This window comes from Pelmatolapia mariae, linkage group LG6 (genome assembly GCF_036321145.2).
Source record: "Pelmatolapia mariae isolate MD_Pm_ZW linkage group LG6, Pm_UMD_F_2, whole genome shotgun sequence".
In the NCBI taxonomy this organism is placed as follows: domain Eukaryota; kingdom Metazoa; phylum Chordata; class Actinopteri; order Cichliformes; family Cichlidae; genus Pelmatolapia; species Pelmatolapia mariae.
Window position 1 is genome coordinate 17137772 of NC_086232.1, and position 25491 is coordinate 17163262.

Genomic DNA, 25491 nt, shown 5'->3' on the forward strand with positions numbered 1-25491 from the left:
TCACAATAAGCATGCATTAAATGGCTTAAAGAGGCCATACGTTTAAATTCTCCCCCTGTCCAGCACACATCGCTCTCCTCCCTGGAGTCACTCTCAGAAAATTACACCATTACAACATTTTTAACTAAGCAGCCTCGGGCCACCGAGCCACTTGACACATCCTCATCCGTCTCTCTCCCTCAGATGTCGTCCACATCATAAACTCTGGCAGTCTGCACAAACACGCGCCGAGGAAACGCGTCGTGAAGGAGCGGTGACATTGACGGAGTGAGAGTGCGGCCACAGTGCGATGTAACAGCACGCTGCCACTTATGAAAACACCTACTACACACTGTCAGCAACTTAACCTTCTATCACCTGAATCCCCCGCTGGAGGATTAAATGTGGCAGATGTAGGACGGGAGGAGGGGGATCAGGGGAAGGGAGTGACAGGGGTGAGGTGGAAGGTGGGAGTGACTTCATAAGTTTTGGGAGAAAAACAGCTGAAAGGTGGAAAAGAAGGGAAACCGAGCAAAGGTTATACATGAGAAGAATGAGGAAAGGTGGAAGAAGAATTGAAATAAGGCACTTGTTTATATGTGATGCCAAGCAATGGTGCCTGATGTCCACATTATACATATGCCTTTGTAACTAGCTGAGAAAATGTGGGGGGGGCACCAACAATATCTAAAGCACATTTTGTGCCAGTTCTTCCCATATTAAGATTATTTTATATATAAGTATATTGGTAATAAATGTGAGTAATTAATGAAAATGTTTCTGATGAAAATCACCATAAACAGCAAATTAATTCATCATCTGTACTGCTTGGTAAACATCTGGACTGCAATCCTTAAAAAAAGCAAATGTAAAAATTTGTTCAGTACATCTGTTTATGTTATGTGATAAAATCACAATATCATTATTCACCAGTCTTAGTGCATATTTAAGGCTTTAAATTTCATTATTATCCTTCACTTATATAAATTGGATCTGTGATGCTGTAATTAGGATTCATCATCTGGAGATGATTGATATATGTTGGAGGCCACGAAGAATGAATGCAGTTCTGAAGGCAATGGGCTCCAACCTAGTATTAGGTACACCTTGCTAATACTACTTTGGAGCCCCTTGCCTTCAGAACTGCATTCATTCTTCGTGGCCTCCAACAAGGTGCTGAAAACATTCCTCAGAGATTTTAGTCCATATTGACATGATAGCATCACATAGTTGCTGCAGATTTGTCTGCTACACATACACGATGCAAATGTCTGCACATGTGTGACTGTGGAGACCATGCCTGGATTATCGGTTTACAGACCTCTGGGCACAAATGTTTGGTTTGGTTGTTTTTATGGTCAGGCTTTTCTTTTCTCAGTAGTCATACATCTCATACAAGTATGTGTAAACAGAATGGTTTTATAGAGACTTTTTATGGAGCACTTTAACTTACTGAAAAAAGTGGTCAAGGCAGCACTGTTCCACTAAAATCTTTAAAGTGTCAGATATGAAATGGAAAATAAAGCCTTTGTAAAGGAATAATAATATATCTCATTTAAGTCTACACACACATACACACACGTTGTTGTCTCATCCCCGTCTCTACGTCTCCCTGACGATTTCCTCCTTTTCTTCCTTTCAGTGGTGCTTGCCAGTACCACTCCACTCCATCTGTTGTGCTTGTTCACAGTCCCACAACTGAATGAGTGCTTAAAAAATAATTAATGTGAAAGTAAATAGATTTACCTTTTTTCATTTGTCAAAAATGTTTAAATTAAATTAAATAGACTAATGGATGGGCCCCCAACTGTAGTAAGCCCCTGCAGATGTGTCCAGAATGGTTAATCCAGCCCTGAGTACAGTGAACTCATCATGTTCAAGACACCAGTTTGAGATCCTCTGAGCCTTGCAACTTGGCGTGTTTTCCTCGGAGGATGGGTTCACTGTGGTTATTAAAGGATGATCATTACTCAGGTAGTCTGTGGTGTTTTAAATGATGCTCAGTTGGGGCCCAAAGCGTGCCCAGAAAATATCCCTTACACCATTACACCACAAGCAGCCTGGACCATTCATACAAGGCTGGATGGATCCATGTTTTCATGCTGGTTATGCCAAATTATGACCGTGCCATCTAAATGTCACAGGAGACATGAAGACTCATCAGACCAGGCAACATTTTTCCTGTCTTCTATTGTCCAGTGTTGTTTAGCCCATGTGAACTGTAGCCTAATTGCCTGTTCTTAGCTGACAGGAGTGGCACAGGGTGTGGTCTTCTGCTGCTGTGTTGCGTGATCAGAGATGCTTCTGCATACTTTGGTGTTAGCAAGTAGTTACTTTTGCCTTCCTACCAGCAGGGTAGGGAACAGTAACTCAGAGAACTGCTGCTCACAGGATATTTTTTCCTTTCTTTTTTTTTTAGATGACTCTGCATAAAGCCTAGAGATGGTAGTGTGAGAAATTATCAGCAGATCAGCAGTTTCTGAAGTACTCAAACCATCTGACACCAACAACTATGGCATGTTTACTTAAATCGCCTTTCTTCCCCATTTTGATGCTCAGTTTGAACTTCAGCAGGTCATCCTGACCATGTCTACATGCCTAAATACACTGATTTGCTGCCAAGTGATTGACTGATTAGGTATTCAGATTAACTGCATCACTGGGGTGAAAATCTATTCATGCAATCAGGTTCTCATAGTGAACATATTCGTGCAAATTTTCATGAGACGACTACCACTTTCTGTTTAGATCAAAGTGGTAAACAATTAACTAATTAACTTAACAGAATAAAATAGGTATCCTTAAATAAAAAGTAAATGTCCATGTCAGCAGTGTTAGGAGTTTTGTACAGTGCATACAAAGGATGATAAATGTGTCTTTTCACAGTTGAAAGGCAGCTAATGGAGCAAGCAGACTTGTTAGACAAAAGGAACATTAACAAGGACACGAAAGACACATAAGGACACAGAAATGTGTCTGAATTAACTCATCCTTCACCAGATGAACATCAAAGATTTAGACTGTGATGTTTGTTGTAAAGTTTATTATCTTTAAATTAGTTGCATCATCTTATATATTCAGGAGTTTGAGGATTTTCAATCTTGTCTTGTTGATAGCAAAGCATGTCATCAACTTCCAAGCCGTGATATTGTCATGTATGTCTGAAGCAATAAATATACAGACAACAGATGGGTGACCAATAAGCCTTTTGATGATATTGATTTAGATCTTTTTTAGGACAAAGTTTGGTTGCAAACAAGTGTGGTCTGCAGCAAAAAATCTTTAATCAGCTACTCTGTGACCGCAATCCTACATTTTCTGTGACTGTTTTGTGGTATAAGCCAATTTATGTTTAGTCAATTAAATGTTTTGAAGTAAAACCAACAGCACTTAGACTTCCACTTGTTCAGAGTTAAAATGCCAGTCTTCTTCACTAACAGCTAAAAGCCATACTTGAGAGGCAATTACAGAACTGGAACATGGATTTTGCTTTAAACAAGCTTTAAAGCAGGGAAGTGTCTATGGCTGGGCAAGGGTGGACACTGCCCACTAGATGAAAAGTCTTGCCAACTCAGTGAAATCCTTTGAACATCCACCAAAAACTAAGAAGCAAAATAACCTTTTTTTATGTGACCTCATGACCATCACATTGGTCATATATATATTCACTGACTTGTTAACAGTGTTTCATGGAGGTTTATGACTGTTGCTGGATGAATTCAGTTTCAAAGTAAGTGCTGAACCAAAAACCTTGTGATTCCTTTGGTTGTTAACAGATTGTCACGGTTGGCTGTAGTTTTTAATGCTTACAAGAATTTGCAAACTACTAGCTCAGCTGTAGTAAAACTTCTCCATTTCTGGTTTGCATTGCACTTTTCATAGTTTCATTACAGCTCAGAGTATCTGATCAGTGTTTATAGATAAGTCCATCGCTTCCATGCAAGCTATGGGTATCCAGCAATACATTAGTGGTCAAAGCAATCAGAAGGAGACTTTTGATAACAGGTTGGGGAACATACATTTTTTCAACAGCAACAGGTGATTTCCAGGGGATTCCTGACTGGCCTGCAAACCTGCATGATTCGGAAACGAACAGTCATTTTCCCAGCAACTGCCATCAACCTCCAGTGGCCACCCACAACTAGTTGGGGAATGCTCATGATCGGTGGTTTCCAGATGGTTGCGGACCAGTCTTAGCTTGTATGACTGTGACTGATTCATTTGATCCTACATTATAACGATGATTTTCACATGTACATGTGAGTGCTGAAGCCTCCAAGGAGCTATGGAGTCCTCAGGCAGAGCCCCTTCCAGGAAATTCACCAAAACACTCCAAGAAGGCCAGAAAAGGTCTGAAAAGCTGTTTGGCGTGTATGCACAGGCAAGAGTCTAAACCTTACCCTCCATGACTCAAAGTCTTACAGAAGTGGCTCTCTCGCTGCTTCCGGGTCAGGAAACATGGGACTCTTCTTTCATAACCACATTTTTGTTCTTGCCCTACAAGACAATCCAAATACTCACCAAAAAATAAGATCTCAGCAAAATCTCTGCCCTAAATATTAAAAAACAATCCTAACTAAAAGCTTGATGGTCTGTTGATATGGAAAACATGATAATTCATGTATCTTTAAAAAAAATGACCACCAGAATGTTCTTCAATCTGGCAACCAAAACGATTTTATTAATATTAAACTCTTATCAAGCTTTATAGTGACTTATTTTTTTTTATCCAAAAAAAACCAAATAACACCCACGTATCTTCTTACGTATTAATATGTGGGACATTTGTGCTGCAGCAGCGTGCTGCAACTGGATGTTATTGTTACTTTTATGCTCGGGTCCTAAAGTATCATTTAGTGTGTTACCATTTCATTTGACATCGTCCTTATTTACTTCATTTTAAGGACTCTAAGCTTAATCACTCAGCTCTCTCAGTACAACTTATGACTGTTTAATCCCATCAGCAGCAGGGATTGCTGTCAGAGTATTACTGAATTTGACAAATGACAGAAGCAGTACAACTGGGATTCAGTTCTGGGTAAAATGTTGATTCATGATTTCTGAAAACCCTACTTTCCAACTTCCCTCAAGCTTACAGGACTTTGCTAAACAGATTAATCTTCCACACTCAAAATCAACTTTTCCTCAAGCACAGCAACACAAGGAGTTTCACTGAGGCATTACAGCCATTTCACTATTGCATCAGTCAACAAGTTTTGTGCACTGATGGCGAGTTAAGATGGTTGCAGAAGTTGCGTGTAGTTATTTCCTCTCTCTTTTTTTTTTTACAGAGTTCCTACCAGCTGAGTTTTATTGCATTAGGCAGATACTGTGTAATTTATTTTACTTCTTGACAGTATCCACAAATGATTTATTACTACCTGTCATGGTCATTCCTGCTAATGAGGCATCATTAGCATACACGGTTACATAAGGACATCTGCCAGAGGTCAGCAGCACCAACCCAGTCAACCACGCCTCCTCCACCTACCCTGATTGGTGTCTTTTTATGAATTTGTGAGAAGGGTCTGATGGGTTTGACTCAGAGACCGTTTAACAGTGTGTGTGTGTGTGTGTGTGTGTGTGTGTGTGTGTGTAAAAAAAAAAAAAAAGAGGGAGAGACAAATGCCACTTTTTCAGATCCTGACTGTGTATATAAAATTATATGGCATATAGAAAAAAATATTTATGACCTAATAAATGACAATGAGCAAAGTTTATTTAGTGTGATGTGAGTCTGGGAGAGATTTTATTAATGATGTTTCTAAAGTAGTTTAGCCTGACTGATTACTGAACTGTGATTATCTGTCAAAATGCTTCTGTACTAATTTGTATATTTGCAAATGTAGCACAGAATAAAAATAAAATATTTCATTTGAAATAATGCAATTTTATATAATTTCAAAAATTTTGAATGTCATACCATTACAACAGTATGCTATTTGCTGTACTAATTGCACATTATATTCTGACCACACTCTATCTTTTTCTACAGAGTACTTAATTTAATTTGTTTTTCTATGATTAGTATTCTTGTACTTTTGATTAGTTGTATATATTTACTACGGTAGCAGGTAGCAATATTTCGTTCATTTAGATTTACAAGCTGTATGGGCTGAACGGTCAGGTTCAGAATGTTACTTCGCAGCCACCGTACTTTTCTGCACGGGAAACGGCGTTTGTTTGTTGTGTTACCTGTTAACATTAGCTAAAGACATGGCGGAATACGCACACGTAAAATCTACCAAACTGGTTTTGAAAGGTCATAATAAAGGGTAAGGGCTACTTTTGCTTTGTGGCATTACCCGATGCCACCTCAACTACTTTTCGGGGCTTATTATGTGCTCTCTTCTCTGCTAGCTTTAATTAATAGGCTAGGCTAGGCTAACAGTAATGCTACAAAGAAGAAACTAACCGCTTAGCCCGTAGTTAACCAACATATCTACAATCTTTAAGGTTGGACAGGAACGTTTTTGAAAAGAGGGCTTTGCAAGTGAAATAATTACCAGTCAAAATAAACAGAAAGATTTAAAGATGGCGTGGTGTTTAAACCACCAACCTGAAGGCTTTCCTAAAGCATAAATAAACTGCAGTAACATACACTAATCTGTTAGCAATGTTAAAGAAAGTGTAAGTGAGAGAGAAAAAACTACAAAGAAAGAGAAAAAAAACACATTATGCAGCATGACACTGCAAAAAATATCATATTTATTATAAGGAACATAAATAACTTCATAGAATGAAAGCTCCAAGCTATAGCTAAGACGCACTCAGAAATATTCGGAAACATTGGACTTGTTTGTATTTTGTTACATTTGTAAAACCAAACTCGTTTTTTGAATTTGGGTTAAAATTCACTAGAGCTGAATACTTTTATGGAGAAACAGAAGTCCTGAAACTCTTTATCCACATTGAATAATAAATTATAATATTTATTTGGTATTGCTTAGTATTTGGTATATATTATTTAGTATTATTCCAAGAGAATAGAAGTTGCATTTCAAGGAAAATGCTTGGATATTGCAAGGTCTGTTTTGTAATTAAATTTAGCTACTGTACAAATGAAGACATTTTTGATTTTTTTTGTGTGAAAAAAAATAATAAAATACTAAAACAAAGCAGTCTGCCTATTTACTTAACACGAACATTTTCTTTACATAGGAATATGTATATATGTATTGTAATAACTTTGTAGCTGGCAGGGTAAAATATACCCACATTAATTTGTCTATTAACTAGAGCTCATTAAGAAGCTGATCTTTTCCATCTTGATATTTCTGTCACAGGAAAAAGAAGAAAAACAAAGATAAGAAAAGAAAAGCCACAGATGAAGAGCAAAGGCTTGATATTGTTGGTATGTATATCTTCTGTATTTTACATTAGCATTTTGTCCACTAAGCAGTAAGTGTTCTTTGAGCATACAAACAGCTAAGATGATATCTGTTTCAGATTTAAAGACGAATAAATTAGAGGGGTCTGATCAAACTCATTTAAACTCATTCAAACATTAACATTCGTGTTACATTCATGACTGAAGGAATATATTCTTCCCTACTGTTAATGTCTCTTAAATTCACAGTAGTGCCATGCATTATTTAATCTCTGACATGGACCTTTTTTTTCTCACTAGGTGGCTGGTGGTCTGTAAGCAGCTTTGGAGAAATTACAGGAACAGTTGCCATAGAGATGCAGAACAACTCATACATCCATGCCCTGGATACCGGTCTCTTCACACTCGGTTCACCACACAGAGGTAAGAGGAGAGACTGGGGTTACATCAAAATTTAACTCAGTTTTTTTCAAAGGTTCAGTTATTTCTGCAGCTCATGGCTTATTCTAGAGACAGTGGAAGTTATCAGCTGATAAATAGTGTAAAACTATTTGAAGTCTATGTCCTGTGCTGTATCTATACAGCATAGAGCTAAATTTCATTCAAGATTTTTTTTTGATTTGTTTGTTTTAAGCGACATGAGACATTATCATGAAACCTAAACTCAGAATTTAGATTGCTTCCCTCTTTAATTATTACTGCCACCAGTCTGAAATTTTCCAGACATTAGATCAGATTTGATTTACTCCAAAGACAAAGTACATCAGCCATTGTGCAAAGAAGTGCTTAGTGGATAGCGCTAGGCAGTAGGCTGCCTGTACTAAGCAGTTATGGATGAGGGTTTGGAATTTAATGTGGTTTAAAATAAGCAGCAAGCTGGAATTATTTCTTCTCAGTCAGTAAGCAACAACATCTACCTGCTGTTATCCAGCTTTGTGTTTTCATATGACCTTAGCATGCTATTGAAATGTTATTGTCATTGTTTAAAAGCATATTCTTAGGCTTTTGTAATGCTTTGTACAGTAGCTTATTATTACAGTTAGCCATGTTGCTAATGATTGGCAGTCCAAACGCATGCCAACTAATACAACCGAAAGGTTAGCAAGTAGATCAAGTATGATCCACTAAGGTAATGCTAATATAAACAAAGAATATGTACGTGGATACTCCTTTCCATTCTCCTCTTTGTATAAAAAGGAGTGTGTGAATCTAGGATTTAATTTTTAATGATATGATTCTTCTAGTTTGTGCTCATAGTTATTTATTTTGTGTTCATCACTCTGCCTGCTGTGTTCATTGTTGTTTTTATATGAGGAGTAAAACAGGAAAGTTATGTGATGTGGCACAACAGTTCCTGTTGAGTCACTAAAGGGAAAAAAGTTATCTATTGTAGATTTAACTGTAAGATCAGCTCCTAGGAACTGTGATTTAGGTTTCACTGGTGTCTATTTTTTATTTTGTTTTGGGTCTTGTTTTGTTTTCTATGGGACTGTACGAAGTCTGAACCAGAAGTCCCACCCTGTTCAAGTTTTGTCCATTCCCTTTTGCCTTCCTTACTTTGGGGAAAGGGACAAATGAAGCTGAATGTGGTGAGTTGAGTTTGAGGTGATTATGTGGATTAAAAAAAAAAATGCAGACATGTGATGGCAGGCCCCTCAGCTCAGGTCATTTGCACCTCAGATGTGGTCATTAAAGTAGAACTCTGCACTGGGAGCCTGAGCCTGTCGCTGAATTTATGGTATATGACCTCCTGACTTTGCATGTTCGTGGTGGAGTGGAGCTCTCATCACCCCTAACTAAGGCTGTGCGATATGACGAAATATATCTGATGACGTAATTAAAACATCTATCGTTTCATATTATAATGCTATCGTTTGTTTCGTGGTGTGGCAAAATACACCGTTTACAGCAATATTTTTTCATTGTTTGGATGGTCACTACTTGGATGCAGGCACAGAGAATACCAGCATGGCTAGTGGAGATGAAGCAGAACCAGGTAGCTCCAAACAGAATGACCAGTCAAAACAAATCGAGGACCTTATTTCTAAACAAGGGGCTACCTCTGTTCATGGACATGGTTTGGTTATGAAAAGTCTGACACGGACCAGAAAACTGAACTATGCAAATTATGCCACAAATCGGTCCCCACCACAGACAAAATGCAGTCATTAACAAAGCATGCCGTAAAACTATTGCTGCAAAAGGTAGCAGTACCATGAATTTATTCCACCAGCTCAAAAGTCTTCCACTGCAAAATGAAGACTGTTTAATCTCGGCATGTCCACGTCTCCCCACACACCAAAGAAAACATTAAATAAATCAGCTGTGATACCTGTGACTATTCCTCGTCAGTTGTTTTTATAGTCACTGTTTACACTTTTGTTTCTGTAATTTGAGGTTTATTGTAAAATTTTTATATGTTTTAAGCATGAAGGAGCACATTCTTAATTTCAGTTGTTTTATTTTGTCTACTAAATTCTGTGGCACTATATGATTGAAAATAACATTTGTATACCGTGTATTGTGATATAGCCAAAAAATGTTGTGATATTAGATTTTCCTCATATCATCCAGCCCTACCCCTAACACAAAAATTTGCATCGCCCTCTCTCTCTGAGGTCTTATATGATCGGATGATAATTGTACATCTACTAACAGATTAAACAGTGATCATATTTTTCTGTATCAGAAAGAAAGCGCATAGTTATTTTTAGGCTTGTTGTTTCATAATATATCAGTAGTGCTGCAGTAGTCCAAAAGAGCTCCGTATCAGCTCACGATGCTTTTCTTTGACAGTCATAATAGTAATCACAATAATTAACTTTTAACTTGATTTTTTTTCTCAATTGTCTGGAATTTTATAAACAAAACATTTTCTTGTTTGCAATACATTCAGACTATTTTCTGTGTATACTTATCTACATGATGTTGATTTCAGGCAAGGAAAATTGAAGAGCAGGATTATATGGAGGGGGGGTCACTGTGTACAGTAGGATATAAGTGGTTCTGCCTTTCATTTTGTCGTTTTAAATGAAGATGTAAAGTCTGCAGCTTTTTACTTATTCCATGCTCGTGCAAACTTGAGAAGCAAAAACCTAATCTGGGGTGAGGTTTACTGTAGGCTCCTGGATTCGCCTTCAGTCCATAAAGCAGTAATTACTTACGCAGTAAATCCAGACACCAGACTGAAAAGGCTGAACAGGGGTTGACTTGAGGAGGAGGATAGAGCCAACTCTGAGTTTTCACCCATTTCTGCCTTCAGGCACTTCTGAGGAAGCGCTTTTCATTGACACAGTCCTCCCAGAACAGAGACACTACTAACAATTAATTCAGAGCACATTTATTGAGAACCTGTGAAAATGGCTGGAAGATTGAAACATCCCAATTCCCTTAGTGGGTCCTCATCCTCTGCATGCGCAAACACCAATTTCCAGTAGATGAAAGAGGACACAAGCTAGAGCACCGAGAGGGAGATGAAAGATTTCATCGTCTTTACTGAGATTTCTACACTGATGCGACTCTGTGGATGTTACAGCCTTTTAGAAAGCTGAGAAAATGTTCAGTCACCTACAGGTCAGCGGAAACATGCGGATGTTCTTTTAGCCATCCTACTGGGTCACAGTCAGACATATTCCAAACATAATCAGTGTATGTCACATTTGTTTCTTTGTTTCATTAATGCATTCTTTAACATCTCAGACTCTGCTCTTCGTTGACCTGAATGATGGACTGTGAATTCCTCAAAGCTCTGACTGATTGTAAATGTCACAAAGTAGCCTCATCTCAGGCACTCAGATCAGCACAGCACTGCATAACCAGAGAGTCTGCATCATTTATGAAAAACATACATAAGTAAAATATGAAGCGGGTTCAAAGATGTTATAGTGTTAGAGGAGATTCTTTTGTTACAGAGTAAATATTTAATACTTAATCATAGTTTTGTTTAACAAATGCATTGTTTTAAAATAATAAGATCTGTGTCCAGAATCTATTTAAGATTTTTCCGCAAATCCTGTATGTTACCATGTGTGATTATTAATTTGTTTTATTGTAACTTATATAAATTTGTCCTCTGTAATGGCTAGCTTTCAGGACATTAGATAAGGTTTGAAAAAAAAAAAGTCCAACAAATATTGAACATACAAACTGCAAATATTGAATTAGGATAAACTACATATAGGGTTCAAAAAATGGAATAAAGCCAAGATTATAATGAGAGCAATAATATAACACTTAAACAATCTGAAGAGGGCCACTGACACCTGTAAAATCTTTAAAAGGCAAACGTTGCTTTGTGTTTCAGATGATGAAGGACCAGATCCTCCCGAACAGTTTACTGCCATCAAGCTCTCAGACACACGGTGAGTATACAAAGATAAACTGCACATTGTTTTTTCATCTTCTCACCAGCAGATTTATTACCCCATTTCTGCATTTTATATTAAGGATCTGTTTCTATTGTCAAGATGTACACAAGTAATTTACCAGCCCATGGGCAATCAATCCTTGAAGATACGCTGCCTGTTACAGAGCTATTTCTTATGCATTAGTTTCAGTGATAGATCTCAGATTCATACACTAATGTTATTGAACTATTCTTTTCACAAAGAAAAATATTCTGTGGGGAACGTGTTTTGAATATTAGATTAGCCTTTCTTACAAATCTGTTTAGGGTTTTTTTCTGTTTTGCTGTCGCAGGATAGCCTTGAAGTCTGGATATGGAAAGTACCTCGGCATCAACTCTGAGGGTGTGGTGATGGGGCGCTCTGATGCCATTGGCTCCAGGGAACAATGGGAACCAGTCTTCCAGGATGTGAGTAAATCTTCTAATCGATGTAGGCCACCAGTTCAATAATGATATGCAGAGCTACTGTTTGAGTTTCTTTCTAGTCCAGTGAGTTTTTTGCAGAAAACAAACGCCTCTTTTCAAGATTCCAGATTAGTAGCTTGAGTAGTTTCTGGTGGTGACAGAAAATGTGGTTTAATCCCACAGGTCACAAAACTATTGATTTTATTATTAATGTCAATTTCAGTTATTCCGGCAGACTCATGCTGCACATAATTGAGTGCAGCATGAGTTTGTTACCTCATGAAGAGGTGTGCAGCGTGCTGAATGCAGCTCACTGTGGCAGCTCACTGTGGCTTCTGCTCATTGTTTTTTATCTTGTACTTATATAAAACATGCTGAATACTACAGCCATACAGTGATAAATCCTGAAACCTATTGAATTTTCTGTGATTATGTCAAAATATAACTCAACCCACCAATTAAATGCTGCAGCTGCCGGGAACGTTCACATTGCATTAGCAGTAAGTTGATACGGCCTTTGTTTGTTTTTGTTTAGTTTTCTTTTTGTTTTTGCTGTTGGCACAGATACCCAGTTTGTATTATTGCAAGTCGCGACTGAACATCTGACATTTATTTTGAAAATTAGAGTTGCTTGATCTCACACTACAGCATCAGCATAATAGGCCAAAACAAGCAGGTGCAGCACCCACACTACCCCTCCCCTTCCTTTGTGTTTCATTTACATCCACCTGGAAGCTTGTGACGATCCAACCGAAAACCAACCCGTCGCTATATAATACAATAAATGTCCCTAGCAAGTTGTCGTCAAGTAATTTCACTTGTGTAATTGTTTGCCTTTTGTGGCTGAATGCTCTCTGACTTCCTATTTTTTCACTGCCATGTTAGAAGAGACTCTTTTTAATAAAAGGGACAGTGTTTTCAAAGGAACGAGGTTCACATAGATATGGATGGCCAGGCTACCGAAACATAGAATAGAAAACCTTAGATTTTATTCTCTGCTAATGAAGCTATCACTTCACCAAATCTAGTAAATGGTTGCGTTGGGTTTATCGAACCCTTCTCGATAGAGTACTCCAGCCAGATTTAACTGCTAAAGGCACTGGATTAAAATAAGAAAAATAATGATTATGTCATAGTTTCTAATTGCCTTCATTATCAAAGTGGCTGCCAACAAACACTGGAGGGACCCTGGCGTCTTACTTTTAATTGGTGTGCAGCCTTTTAGTCCCTTTACTGTCTGACTTTATACTCTGAAGAGATGATTTGGTTAAAAAGGCAGTCGCACAAATTTAATCAGTGCATTTATTAGCCCGCTAGCACCAGCATTGCTGTGCAGTGAAGTGCAGAGAACACGTGTATGTGAAGATAGAAATCTAAACAAAGATAACAGGTTAAATAAAGATAAAAATTAAAGCATCAGATAATGCTGTGAACACTAAGTTGCTCTACAGATCGCACCTACACAATTAATTGGATAATCAATAAGCTAATCAATAGATAGTAAGATAATAGACTAAACAATTAGTGGTCTGATAAGACATTTGAATATATTTATTTGGGTTTTGTATACATTTTTTTTTTACTCAAATACCATAAACACAGAAGGTTTTTACGAAAAGTTTCTACCTTCAAACTTGCAGAAGAATGATAAATGTTTTTAATAAGAACTTTATATTCCTGAAATTTGTAAATATTTGTTTCCGTGAGTGCCAGCAGTTAGTGTTTGAAACAAAACATGCATATTTTGTGGTTGTGTCACATGGTGTAAAAGAATCGTTTATGTTTTAGTTTCTTTGTTTTGTTTTTGTTTAAGCAGCCCCAAAGAGCCCTGCTTCATACAACACGCCTCTCGACTGACATTAAGCCCATGGGAGATGGCATTTACCTGAAGTTATGAGCAACTAGCTCATTATGCAGAAGCATCTACCTTATCACTGTAGCGTGCTGCTTACCTTCATGCTTTGTTGAAACTATAAACAAGCTGCCCAGCACAACCTTGAAACTCTTTTACATCAAATATTGGGCAACCTTTCATGCCTGTCACAACAACCAATCCCACTGCAATTCTATCTAATCTATACCCCCCCCCCCCCCCCCCCCCCCGTGTTTTCTTTCTGTTCTGCTTCAGGGCAAAATGGCTCTCCTGGCAGCAAATAGCTGTTTCATTTCCTACAGTGACAACGGGGACATTGTGGCCAAGAGCAAGACAGCAGGGGATGGCGAGATGGTGAAGGTGATGTGTAAATAGTGTTCTTCCACAAGGTTGCATGTTAATCCTTTGATTTTAAGCATGCAATCTCTGTAGGGGCCTGACTGTTAAGTGGGAAGGGGGAAATGTTGTGACCTCACTTCATGGAGTTCAAGGTATTGATATGTAACGCACCACTTCCCTCCTGCTCCTCTCTCTCTCTCTCTCTCTCTCTCTCTCTCTCTCTCTCTCTCTCTCTCTCTCTCTCTCTCTCTCTCTCTCTCTCTCTCTCTCTCTCTCTCTCTCTCTCTCTCTCTCTCTCTCTCTTTCCTTCTTCTTTCTCTTTGTTTTTTGTTTTTTTCCCACTGGACAAAGAACAGATCCGAACTTGTGCAGAACGAGAGGTCAAGCGTAAAGATGACATTGCAGATGAGGACAGGGGCAACGTGAAGTCCTGTGAGATCAATTATGTGTACGTAACCTCTGCTGTTTATAAGCGGTGCTTATGAAATGTGTAAGCAGCCCAAACAAAGACTAATGAAGGAAAAATGTTAAGTTATCTTATATTTTCTTTGGAATCTTCTCTGTTAAAAAGGTTATCGTAAGTAAATGTTATAATTACCTGTTATTCTTTGCTAAGTTCAGTAGATGCTTTTGTGTTCCATTAATGTGAAGTTTAACTAGAAGTTTCTGTTCTCTTTCAAAATAGGCCAGTGAAAAAGAGGACGTTGTAGTTTATTGACGCCATGTTTCAAAGGTGACCAGAAAAAGCGGCTGCATGTACCACGGCCCACTACTTAAAAAAAAAAAGCCTTGTAACAAGCAGTGAAACACAGATAAGCTGATGTGCTTATGTGAGGCGTTGCAAGATGGTTAAAATGATAGGAAAAGAGGGATATCTGACAGGGAATTACTGTATCTATAGCAAAGCTATAGGTATCAGTCAGTATGAATTCTCATCGATAAGCTACTCAAAAAACAACGTAGTTAAACTAGTTTCACCTCCAGTGTTTACAACGTCATAAAAACATTACATTTAAAGGCATTCATTAAGAGGTACCAGGTACTTTTTTAGTACCTACTTTACTGGGTTTCCAAGTGAGTGGAGTCGCATGCCACTGATCGGCCAGCCAGTGGCATCACTCAACGAGTGAAAGCAACTTTTTCATTTTTGAAACCCAACAACAAGGGAAACAGCAGCACAAAAACCAACACCGTGTCCTTGAGTCTGACTAAAAGCTGTAGACCGAGCAGCAGATGTACCATCACCTCAACGTTCTTCATTGTGTTGTTGTGTTTGTGTCGCATACAAATGACATCAAAAGACTTTTGGCCATGTTGCTACGGCGACCTGACACACATTGAGGTGGCTCTCAGTTGTAATGGAAAACAACCAAAACCAGATTGAGCCGAGTAGGTACTAGTGGAAAAGAGGGATAACACTTCTTTTATATGACATATCATTTGTAATATTTCAGTGTATGTAAATCATCTGCACCCCGACCACACTGCTGGTCACAATTTCTCGATGTTCCAAACAGTGAGCTGCATCTACACATGATGCTTTGGTTTCAGAGGTTGGAAGACTGAAAAATGGCCAATTTAAAATCGTTATGTTAGAAAAGGCCAAAGCTTAATCCCCTTTGGGTTAATCCCCTCTGCATCCACACAGGAAACGATTCGTGGCGACGTCACGATCAGAGATCAGAGAAAGCCACTGCCTTCGGTTTGGTGATGATGTCACTACAGTGGAAACACATTAGCAACCAGAGATTGGGAGCTCTCAAGATAAACTTTAGCACAGGATACTGGTGATTGACATGTGGCAGAGTAGTAAATACATTCAGAGGGTTGCCTAGACAACCCAAGCCTGGACCAACTATCAGCTTCAAAATGATCATCATCTTCTTCCGTGCCATTTTCTGTAAATCATAAACTCTGCTTTGATACTTTCTTTGTAAAAATTCATACTGCTAATAGAATTCGTCTTACAAGCTCTTGATGCTTCCTATCAGTAATTATATTTAATATTTTGCAACAATTTGACATTTTACAGTTTCAGCCGAGCACCATCTGCCTCCCCAAAACCAGGGAGGAAAATAGAAGAAAACAAACAGTATTTTTTTTTTTTATCCTCACAATTATCTTCATGTGTCAGTCTCTACTGACAAGATTTGAACAGCAAAAACACTTGCCTGGGTGTGAGGAAGATCACGCCTTAAAGGATCTGCCTCATCAATCCAATGCCTTTAAAGGCGCAATTGATGGTCTGCTGTAAAAGCGTGATGAGAAGGCAGGCAGCGGCGCATTTTCACTTCCAATGCTTCAAGTGTTTTATATACAGCCTGTCTGTGGCCTATTAAGTTCCGGGCAATATGTCTGAAGCTGTGTTTTTGGTTTTTTTTTGTTTGTTTTTTTGCTTGGCATGCTTTGGCTTTCGTTGGCCACTCTATTATTTGTTTTAGATGAATGCGGGGGAAATGGACTCATCTTGCTGACATGTTGATAATGGCTGCCCTTGAGCCTGTGTCTTGATGTAGTGTTTAGCGTCTGAAATGCTTTTCAGGATGGAGTGTGCCTTGGGAACGGCAAAATGCAGGCAGAATGGGAGAGAAAGTAATTATCAGAGAGGTTTCCGACACACTGCTGCGCTTGTTTATGAAGGTTTTGTCTGAGATATTTAAGTATGTTGTTAAGGTGGCTTATGTTAAAATGAGGGATTATTTGAAGCTTTTTTCCAGGGACTTTATGATATTCAGGTGAAGCTTATTCAGATGCACAGCAAAATGTATTAATTAAAGGGGAAATCCTACTACCCACTTTAACGCTTCCGGCAGCTGAGTATTTAAATAAGAGCACTGTATGTGTGGTCGCTGGTGGCAGCTGGTAGGCTTAACCACTCAGCCTTTTGCTGTTTAGGTGCCACTGTCAACATTTAGATAATACTTGGGAGCATTATTTGGAATTATTTTTTAAGGTTTTAGCTGCTTATAAAGCCTTAATGTCATTGAACATTTCTCTGTGTGTGTGTGTGTTAATTAGATAGTGAGTTTGTTTTTTTTCTAATACCATTATTAATGTGTGTGTGTGTGTGTGTGTGTGTGTGTGTGTGAGTGACTTACAGGAAGAAGTTTCAGAGTTTTCAAGATCGAAGGCTCAGGGTTAATGAGGGCGACGCCACTGTCCTAAAGAAAGCCAGGACGGATGGAAAATTTCACGAAGCTTTGCTCGACAGGTGTGAAAATAAGTGTATTATATCCTTACTGTCAGCCACTTCCGCTTCTTTTAATGAGCGCTTTCTGTTAAGGGATCTTCTTTCTCAAACGAGTGTTTATACAAGAAGTTATTAAATTCAAAGTGCCAGAGGAGTGTTTTATGTAAAAAGAAAGCACTCAGGTACTGCAGAGGCCTGTGTGTTCACACACTGTGTGATACAAAGCAATGAAAAGGTGGCATTCAAGATCAGCATGTGTGCATTCAAAATCCACTTTATACCTGCACTTCACTTCTTTTTGTGAATCCCTTTCAAAGATAAAGCTGATAGCAGTTTTATATCTCTAAATGAAGATTTGCTTTCGAAAAAATCTCAGTTGAAAAATTCAAGTGAGATTCAAGGGTTTAGAAAAAAATGGAGAGTATTGATATGTTTGTTTCTTTTCTGATTTAGTTTTTTTACACAGTGAAATTTTCTGAGGTTTTATCCTACTTTGGTGTGTTGGCATAATCTTTATCTACTCTTATGGTATATAAAGTCTTACACAAATCAGTTCTCTGTAGTTAACGTTTAGAGCAGTTTTTAAATTCAGGTTATTCTAAGCATGGAATTAATACACATATTATTTGCACTGACTGTGACCCTGAATATAAGATGTCTTTTTTTTTTATTGCAGGCGAAGCAAAATGAAAGCAGACAGGTACTGCAAGTGAAGAATGTGGATTGCTGTCATGCCTTTGTAAATGTATGCATTTTATAGATTTGATCATATGACATGGGATTATGACTGACTGTTTTACGTATTTTGAATAAACTTTTAATGTTTATTTTGTTTTGTGTCCTTTTTTACAGACATGTTCATCTTTGTGAGATTCTTTGCTTTGCTCTGGAGTAAAAATTGTGTCTAATGTTTGTGGAATGCTTTTGCAACCTTTGATAGGAATCAAATGGCCTGTATGGTGGTATTTAATATATGAACTATGAAGATTATTTAGTGGGAAATTAACTACAGGCTGATGTTTAACTAAGCTTTAATGAAAGGCAGCAATACCTAATTTGTTAATCCATAACTTAGTTTGACAGTACTCTGTGTGCTTCAGTATTTGCAATGACTTTATGCAACAAGGTTACATGAATGCAACTCAAAAGAGGTAGTGAATTCACTTACACAACTCAGCATGTGTTTTACCCTCCACTGCGGGCATTTATCCTTTTGGCCTATTGATGCATTACTAAATGGGCACACTGGGCACATGGCCAAGGATTATGGGGGCATAGATATTACACGTTTTCACCTGCAAAATATTGGTGTGAATGAAACTTAGTCTAGAATGAGTTATAAAATGAATACAAACAGTTTCAAAATCAAACAAAGATACTTAAGTACCAAAAAGAGAGAACACTACAAGGGGATGCAAATCAGTTACAAAATACTTCTTTTGTATCAGGGCAGTGCTGGTGCTCTCACTGTTTCAGGATGTGTATTCATTAGTTCACCCCCCATAGTTAGACACATTAGTGGCCAGATATTTTCTTAAATGTATCCTCGCTTGTTGAGTTAGCCACAACCTAATTGTTATCCATAGTCCCTACCTGTAGTCAGAATGATAAACAACCTTTAGAAAAAAACCCTCAGCATTACAAAGATGAAAAGAAAGCAAAACAACAGACATATAAAACAGAAACCATAGAAGGATAAAATCAATGGTGACAAAAGTGATTATCAAACATCTTTTAAACTGTGTTTAAAAGCTGTAGCTGGTCTGCTGTCTAATACTAGTTTGTATAGAGCTCCACTGTTGCACAACCTTTACAGAAAATGCACACTGACCACAAGAGCTCTGCCTCAAAGGAATAATAAAGGCCTGTCAAACGTCTTTGATTCCTGTTTACACTGGCAATGAAGTAAGTAAATGTTGAAGAAGCCACATTAGGTAATTTTCTTAGAAATAGGACATGACCATATATATAAGTGTGTGTGTGTATATATGTATATATATATATATATATATATGAATCTTTGACTTTATTTATGTTTTGCTGTGTAAAATTATTTTATTTTGTATGCTGGAATATGGAGAAAATAGTTAATGTTAAATTTCTTCAAGTCGTAGAATGTTTCATATAATTTCATTTTTACTTGATGCAAAAAACATACATAACATACAAAAATACATACTTTTAAAAATAAGTAATCAGTAAAGTAACCGGATTTTATATTTATATCTATCTATAATAGACAGCCATAACTGGCTGTCACATGAGAAAAATAAATGCAAATCATCACGGGTGTTCCTTTTCGCTTCCGTATGGAAACAACCACTATCCTCTCATCGGGGGGGTGTTTTATAGCACTTTAATTATTCTGTAATTGCTTTGTTCACGTCTCTCGCTTGGCAACAAAAAGCCATTTTAATTGTGCTGTTTTTATCCACACAGAAGACGTGTGGGATTCGTGTTTCCCTGCATTTATTAATGGAAAGGGCGTTTAATACACTCTCCAGCTCTTCCTATTTCCCCTCGGCTGTGCAAAAGTCAGTTCGCCGTCATGGGATAAACAGCAGGAACTTCCGCAGTAAACTTAACGAAACAACAAACCGAGCCGGTGGACATTAGAAAGCGGTTTGAGGGAGATCTTCTGAAATGGGTCGCGGTGTGCTTCTCGTTTTAGCGACTTCGTTCTGTGTCGTATGGACACAGTTTGTGCCTCCGGTAAGCGACATTTCTCTAACCACACTAACACGCTGTGTTATCAAAGCTCGACTGTTGTCTGACTGCATTGTTTTTAATGATGTTTGAACCATAAGACACAGTGTCCTTCTCTCCCGCTTATTTACTGCTGTTACTTTCGTGTGTTTACAGTACACAGAAGACTGTCGGACGGACATGTATCCACCGAAAGGCCCCACGTATGTCACATTATTGTGTAGCTGTCATGTAAATGTTTTTGAGCTGTTACAGAAACTCCGTGATTCGCCTGGTAGCTGAGTCACTGCTGTGTTTGATAACAGCCCTACTTCGTAATGAGCTCTGCTGCTTTCACTTACTCCTCGTAAATTTGTTAGCCGCACATGAATCCGTAGACAATGCTTTGTATTATTTCTTTATGCAATTTTATTACTGCCATTGGCCCTAAGTGAGCTGTGGGCGAGCTTTCTTCCCTGTTTGTGTGTGTGTCTTAACTGTACACTAAAGCTAAAACTGCCAATAATGACTATAGATAGCAGGGATCAGGACAACACATATGCATCAGATACTTCATCTTTGAAACTTAATCCACAGAGTTTTAAAGGTCTGGCTATAAGGGAAGTGTAAGATTTATTGTTCTTTGTCACCATTCTTCAGTAATCAGGCCCAACAAGTTTTGATGAGGACCCCCTTAGATGTGTGCATTCTCCTACCCAGGAATTTAAAAAGACAATTCAATTCACTAATATTTATACAGCGCCAAATCACAACTGCAGTCACCTGAAGGTGCTTTAATTCTAACAATCAACCTTTAGGCAAGCACTTAATGACAGTGGGAAGGAAAAACTCCCTTTTAACAGGAAGAAACCTTTGGCAGAACCAGGGAGGGGCGGCCATCTTCCATTACCGGTTTGGAGTGAGGGGACGGAGACGGGGCAAAAAAACACAAGACAACAACAATAACAAAATGGATGTACAAGTTAACAGATACCAAATGGTAGTTTATTTTCCCCTAAAGCCTTAAGCTCATCCTGAAATTTCCAGCAGTACATCTTGAGGCACATTCGCGAACTTCAGAGATCAAACAAATGATGCAAAAATGACCCTTTACCCTTCAAATTAATCAGATTTTAGTTAAGTTTAAACCCAGCCACATGAGGGGTACCACAAGCCAGTGTACTCCTAGTGTCGATACCAAGGCCAGATAAATGGGGAGAGTTGGATCAGGAAGGACAAAATCTTTGTCAAATCACTCATGATGGCAGGGATAGAGTGAGGCGGCGGAAGATGATCCACTGTGGCGAACGGTAAAGGGACTAACTGAAAGAAGTAGTTTTATCCAGCCATTTATCATTTATGTCATCATATCTTCAACTAGTTTTTCACTCACTTTATTCATTCTTAACCAAATCACTAATGTATTAGAACCCGCTTAGCTGCAATGAACAATAATGCTGTGAACGGAGGCTTACCACTAAAAGCAGGGGAGTAGTGTCGTTTTTAAATCTTTTGCTTTCTAATCAGGTTCAAAGGAGCCGTGAGCTGGTATACAGTGGACCTCGACTTACCGCCCAGCAAGAGATGGTCGGCTGTGATTACTGACAAAAAAACAGATGTAAGAGCACTGGAAAACACTTCGCAATAATGCTCCGAGTCCCAGGAAAAAAAAAAGCGCATTAAACTCGTGATCTTATTCTCTTCAGCTGGTCAACATGATTGAAGCCATCAAAGAGTTGGCTGACGCTTTAGTGCCGAGCGGAAAGCTGATAGAGATGGTCGACATTGCACTGGTGAGTACTGTGTTCTCTTCTCCCACTTCCCTGATGTATACTTTTTTTTCCTTTTTTTTTTTTTAAATTTCATCTCAAGTGTTTCTGATTGAATCCTTTGCAATGTTTCACAGCCTTTAATGGTGGACACACTTCCAAGCCCGTTCAATGAAGAAATCAGAGGAATCGCAGCCGCTTCAGGGGTTCCTCTTGGTAAATAAATGAATTGAAGAAAAGTAGTCGACTCTCTAGTAAGCGAAAAATAAAATCCAAATAATCTCTGTTTTCGTCATTCTAAGGTGAAGTCGTCTTGTTTAACATCTTCTACGAGGTGTTCACTGTGTGCACGTCGATTGTTGCAGAAGACGAAAAGGGTAAGTGGGCTGATTTTTTTTGAGTCAGTGAAGTAATTTTTGTTTTTTTAAATAATTTACTGAAACACTGTTGGGCTTTGGCTTTTTTCAGGTAACCTCATTCATGGCAGAAACTTAGACTTTGGTCTATTTATGGGGTAAGTTTATCGGTTTCACAGTTTTCAAATTTTAAGCCAAGTCTTGCCTCAGATGGGTTAAAAGAGCGTGTTCTTCTTCAAAGCTGGGACGTGAAGAACAAGTCGTGGATCATTAGCGAGAGGCTGAAACCTCTCGTGGTCAACCTCGACTTCAAGAGAAACAACCAGACGGTCTTCAAGTCGACAAACTTTGCCGGTTATGTTGGCATGCTCACCGGCATCAAGCCTGTGAGTCATTTAGTAGCACATCTGAGGACTCAATCGGCATAAAACATTATTTAAGGCAGCAGAGTTGCCTATGCTCTTTGTAGTTGTGGAAGTACAGAAGATTAAAAGGAAAGTTTCTCTTGCAGAACAGCTTCACCCTGACTATGAACGAGCGCTTCAGCCTCGATGGAGGATACATTGGTGAGCTTTTGGGGTTCTACACATGTTCAAGATCAGATGTTTTGTCATTGTTTGTCAACGTGTTGATCTGCTCTCATGCAGGAATCCTGGAGTGGATCTTGGGACAAAGAGATGGGATGTGGATGAGCTTTCTCACTCGATCAGTCCTAGAAAATGCAACCAGGTATTCTTTGATACTTAAAGCAGTTTTTTGGCCACTAATGAGCACCAAGGCAGTGTGACAGTGTGCCTTTTCGTGTTAATGTGTAGAAGTGGGAGGCAGTGAAACGCTGCAGTGCCCGACTATAACAAGACAAAAGTAGATTTAAGTAGAAGATTAAGTTTTGCTGTTATTTGGTACGCAGCGCATCCACTGTTTGATACATCTTAAGGATTTCGATGGCACTGTTAGTAATAAATTAGTTTTTTTAGCGATGACCTCTCCTTTTGAGTTTTTGAAAAATAAAGCATAAGAATACCAGAATATCATAGATTATAAATCAATGAAAGAAATCATATTAAAATGATTAGAAAATAAAATTCTTTCATTGGAAAGAAAGTTTCACTACAACATAAGAACTGAGTTAAAGCGCATTGTAGTTTCTTTGGTGAATCAGTTTCTGCGAAACAATATTTATATTTTTATTTTTTCCCTCTCCAGCTACGAGGAGGCTAAAAGTCGTCTGGCTCAGACCAAGCTGCTCGCTCCAGCCTATTTCATCCTTGGAGGAAACAGCACAGGACAGGGCTGCATCATCACCAGGTCTAGGCTGCTCAGCATTGATATCTTGGAGTAAGTACTGTTGCCTAGATCAAGGCCAATTAATATTAAATAAGCGTGTTGAACAACACAGAACCTTGTATTCTTGGATAAAGGGATGATAGATCACCCTCATGAAGTCCTGCAAAATCTCAGTGTAGATCTGCGGCGATGTGGTAACTAGAGACCATAGAAAGTGATTATTTTGGTGACTTTCGTGAAAAACCTTCAGGCAAGCGACTAAAGAGACTACCAGTAAGAATGGATAATACCGTTGATCGATATATGACCTACTGATAAATACATTAGAGGGTCACTGAGGTACCCAGATCCTGATCTGCAAGCAGCGGGCTGGCAGCTTTAAAGCAATGCGTGACAAGCGTATTGCTTCCTGTTTGTACACGGCTGAAGGTGCTAAAATCCAACATACAGCAAAAGTACTGGATCATGAGTCAGTGACGCTGCTTTCCTCATGCTCTCATGATTTGTTGCTTAACTAGCAGCTGAGGTCAGATGGTAAACAGTCCAGTTACTTGCTGTTATTGCATGTCACACACTGATGTTTTGACCAACTTGTTCCTCAGGATTGATCTGAAGCTGGGCCGGTGGTACGTCCTGGAGACAAACTACGACCACTGGAAGGACCCTTTCTTCCTGGATGACCGCAGGACTCCGGGCATGAAGTGCATGAATCAGACCACACAGGCTGTGAGTACTGAAGACGCCCACTTCCTGTCCAGAACTGACAGAATTCTGTCAGAAACCTGGCTTTAGGTCTGAGTCTCTTATCACCTTTTGATCATTTCTTTTGTTTTATTTAAATAGAACATCTCAGTAAAGACTATGTATGATGTGCTGTCAACCAAACCAGTGCTGAATAAGGTGAGCATTTTATGATTGCCGGGACTAAAATTAAAGACTACTGTACTTTGATCGGCTGTAACGACTTTTTCCTCCTCCCTCCTTGATTTACTTTCTTTCCAGTTGACCACATACACGACACTGATGCAGGTCTCTGAAGGCAAGCTGGAGTCCTACATCAGGGACTGCCCAAACCCATGCATGCCGTGGTGATCCTCTAAAACACTGAGTCCTGATCAGTTTGGAAGTGCTTCCTGGCACAGAGACACTCAACTGATCCTTTGGATAAAACTCTAAGCTTTTGTACAGCAACCAATCACCTGATCCAGTTTCATGTCACTCCATTTGTTTTGCAAGCAGTTTAGTAATACTTTCAACTCCGAGAATCCCAAATCCTTTTTTTTTCTCTTCTAATATAAAAGAGAATCGTGCCTCATTTTGTTTTTCCACTGTAATTATTTGTATTTTAGGACAAGTCTATAAGTTGATCTCAGTGTGAGCTTAGGAAACCTGTGTGAGTGTGTGTAACACAACCAAAATGTCAGTTTATTTGTTAAATGTGTCAATTCCAGCTCACTCTTCTCAAATACATCAATAACAGTTAAGTTAGAGGAACTTAATGATCTGTCACCACATGACTGACATGTTACACACTGACAATGACAAATGTGCATCTGTACTGAACTACTTCCTTTTTCACTGTTTTAAATGATGAGTATTAAAAGAATTCTAACAATGAATGCTCTCCTGTTTTTAATTTAAAGGACAGTCCAACCTCTAGTGCTACTTATCCACCTAAATTGTTTTGATGTTAACTGCCCACTCTTGGAGATACTGGCTAGAAACGTTGCTTCTGACTATAACTGAATTAGAGGGCCCTTAGTTCTTAATGCAACAAACCAAACAAAAAAAGCCATTTCAGGCAGGGACTGTTTTGCCTTGTCTAAATCCACCAACCAGGAAAAATAAAAGACTAGATGGGCAACAGCTCAGG

At 38.6% G+C, this 25491-nt stretch overlaps 2 protein-coding genes across 3 annotated transcripts; both read left to right on the plus strand.

Moving 5' to 3' along the window:
- Positions 1-6138: 6138 nt before the first annotated feature.
- On the plus strand, positions 6139-19398 carry frg1 (FSHD region gene 1). Of its 2 annotated transcripts, XM_063476014.1 has the most exons (10): positions 6139-6254; positions 7266-7333; positions 7610-7732; positions 11613-11670; positions 12008-12122; positions 14248-14352; positions 14688-14779; positions 17432-17542; positions 18198-18266; positions 18374-19398. In XM_063476014.1, exons 1-9 carry the CDS (start codon positions 6196-6198, stop codon positions 18232-18234), a joined length of 768 nt encoding a protein of 255 aa, XP_063332084.1. In that variant the 5' UTR covers positions 6139-6195; the 3' UTR covers positions 18235-18266; positions 18374-19398. The 2 variants fall into 2 exon arrangements, with proteins under 2 accessions (XP_063332084.1, XP_063332083.1); XM_063476013.1 differs by lacking the exon at positions 18374-19398 and having other exon boundaries at positions 18198-18348.
- A 582-nt stretch (positions 19399-19980) lies between these two features.
- asah1b (N-acylsphingosine amidohydrolase (acid ceramidase) 1b) lies at positions 19981-25237 on the plus strand. The gene is made up of 14 exons (XM_063476011.1): positions 19981-20233; positions 20384-20430; positions 21734-21824; positions 21913-21999; positions 22113-22191; positions 22278-22352; positions 22444-22489; positions 22573-22717; positions 22843-22897; positions 22979-23060; positions 23538-23669; positions 24221-24344; positions 24462-24518; positions 24621-25237. The coding sequence occupies exons 1-14, from the start codon at positions 20165-20167 to the stop codon at positions 24708-24710; spliced, it is 1179 nt and encodes a 392-aa protein (XP_063332081.1). The 5' UTR covers positions 19981-20164; the 3' UTR covers positions 24711-25237.
- Positions 25238-25491: the final 254 nt, after the last annotated feature.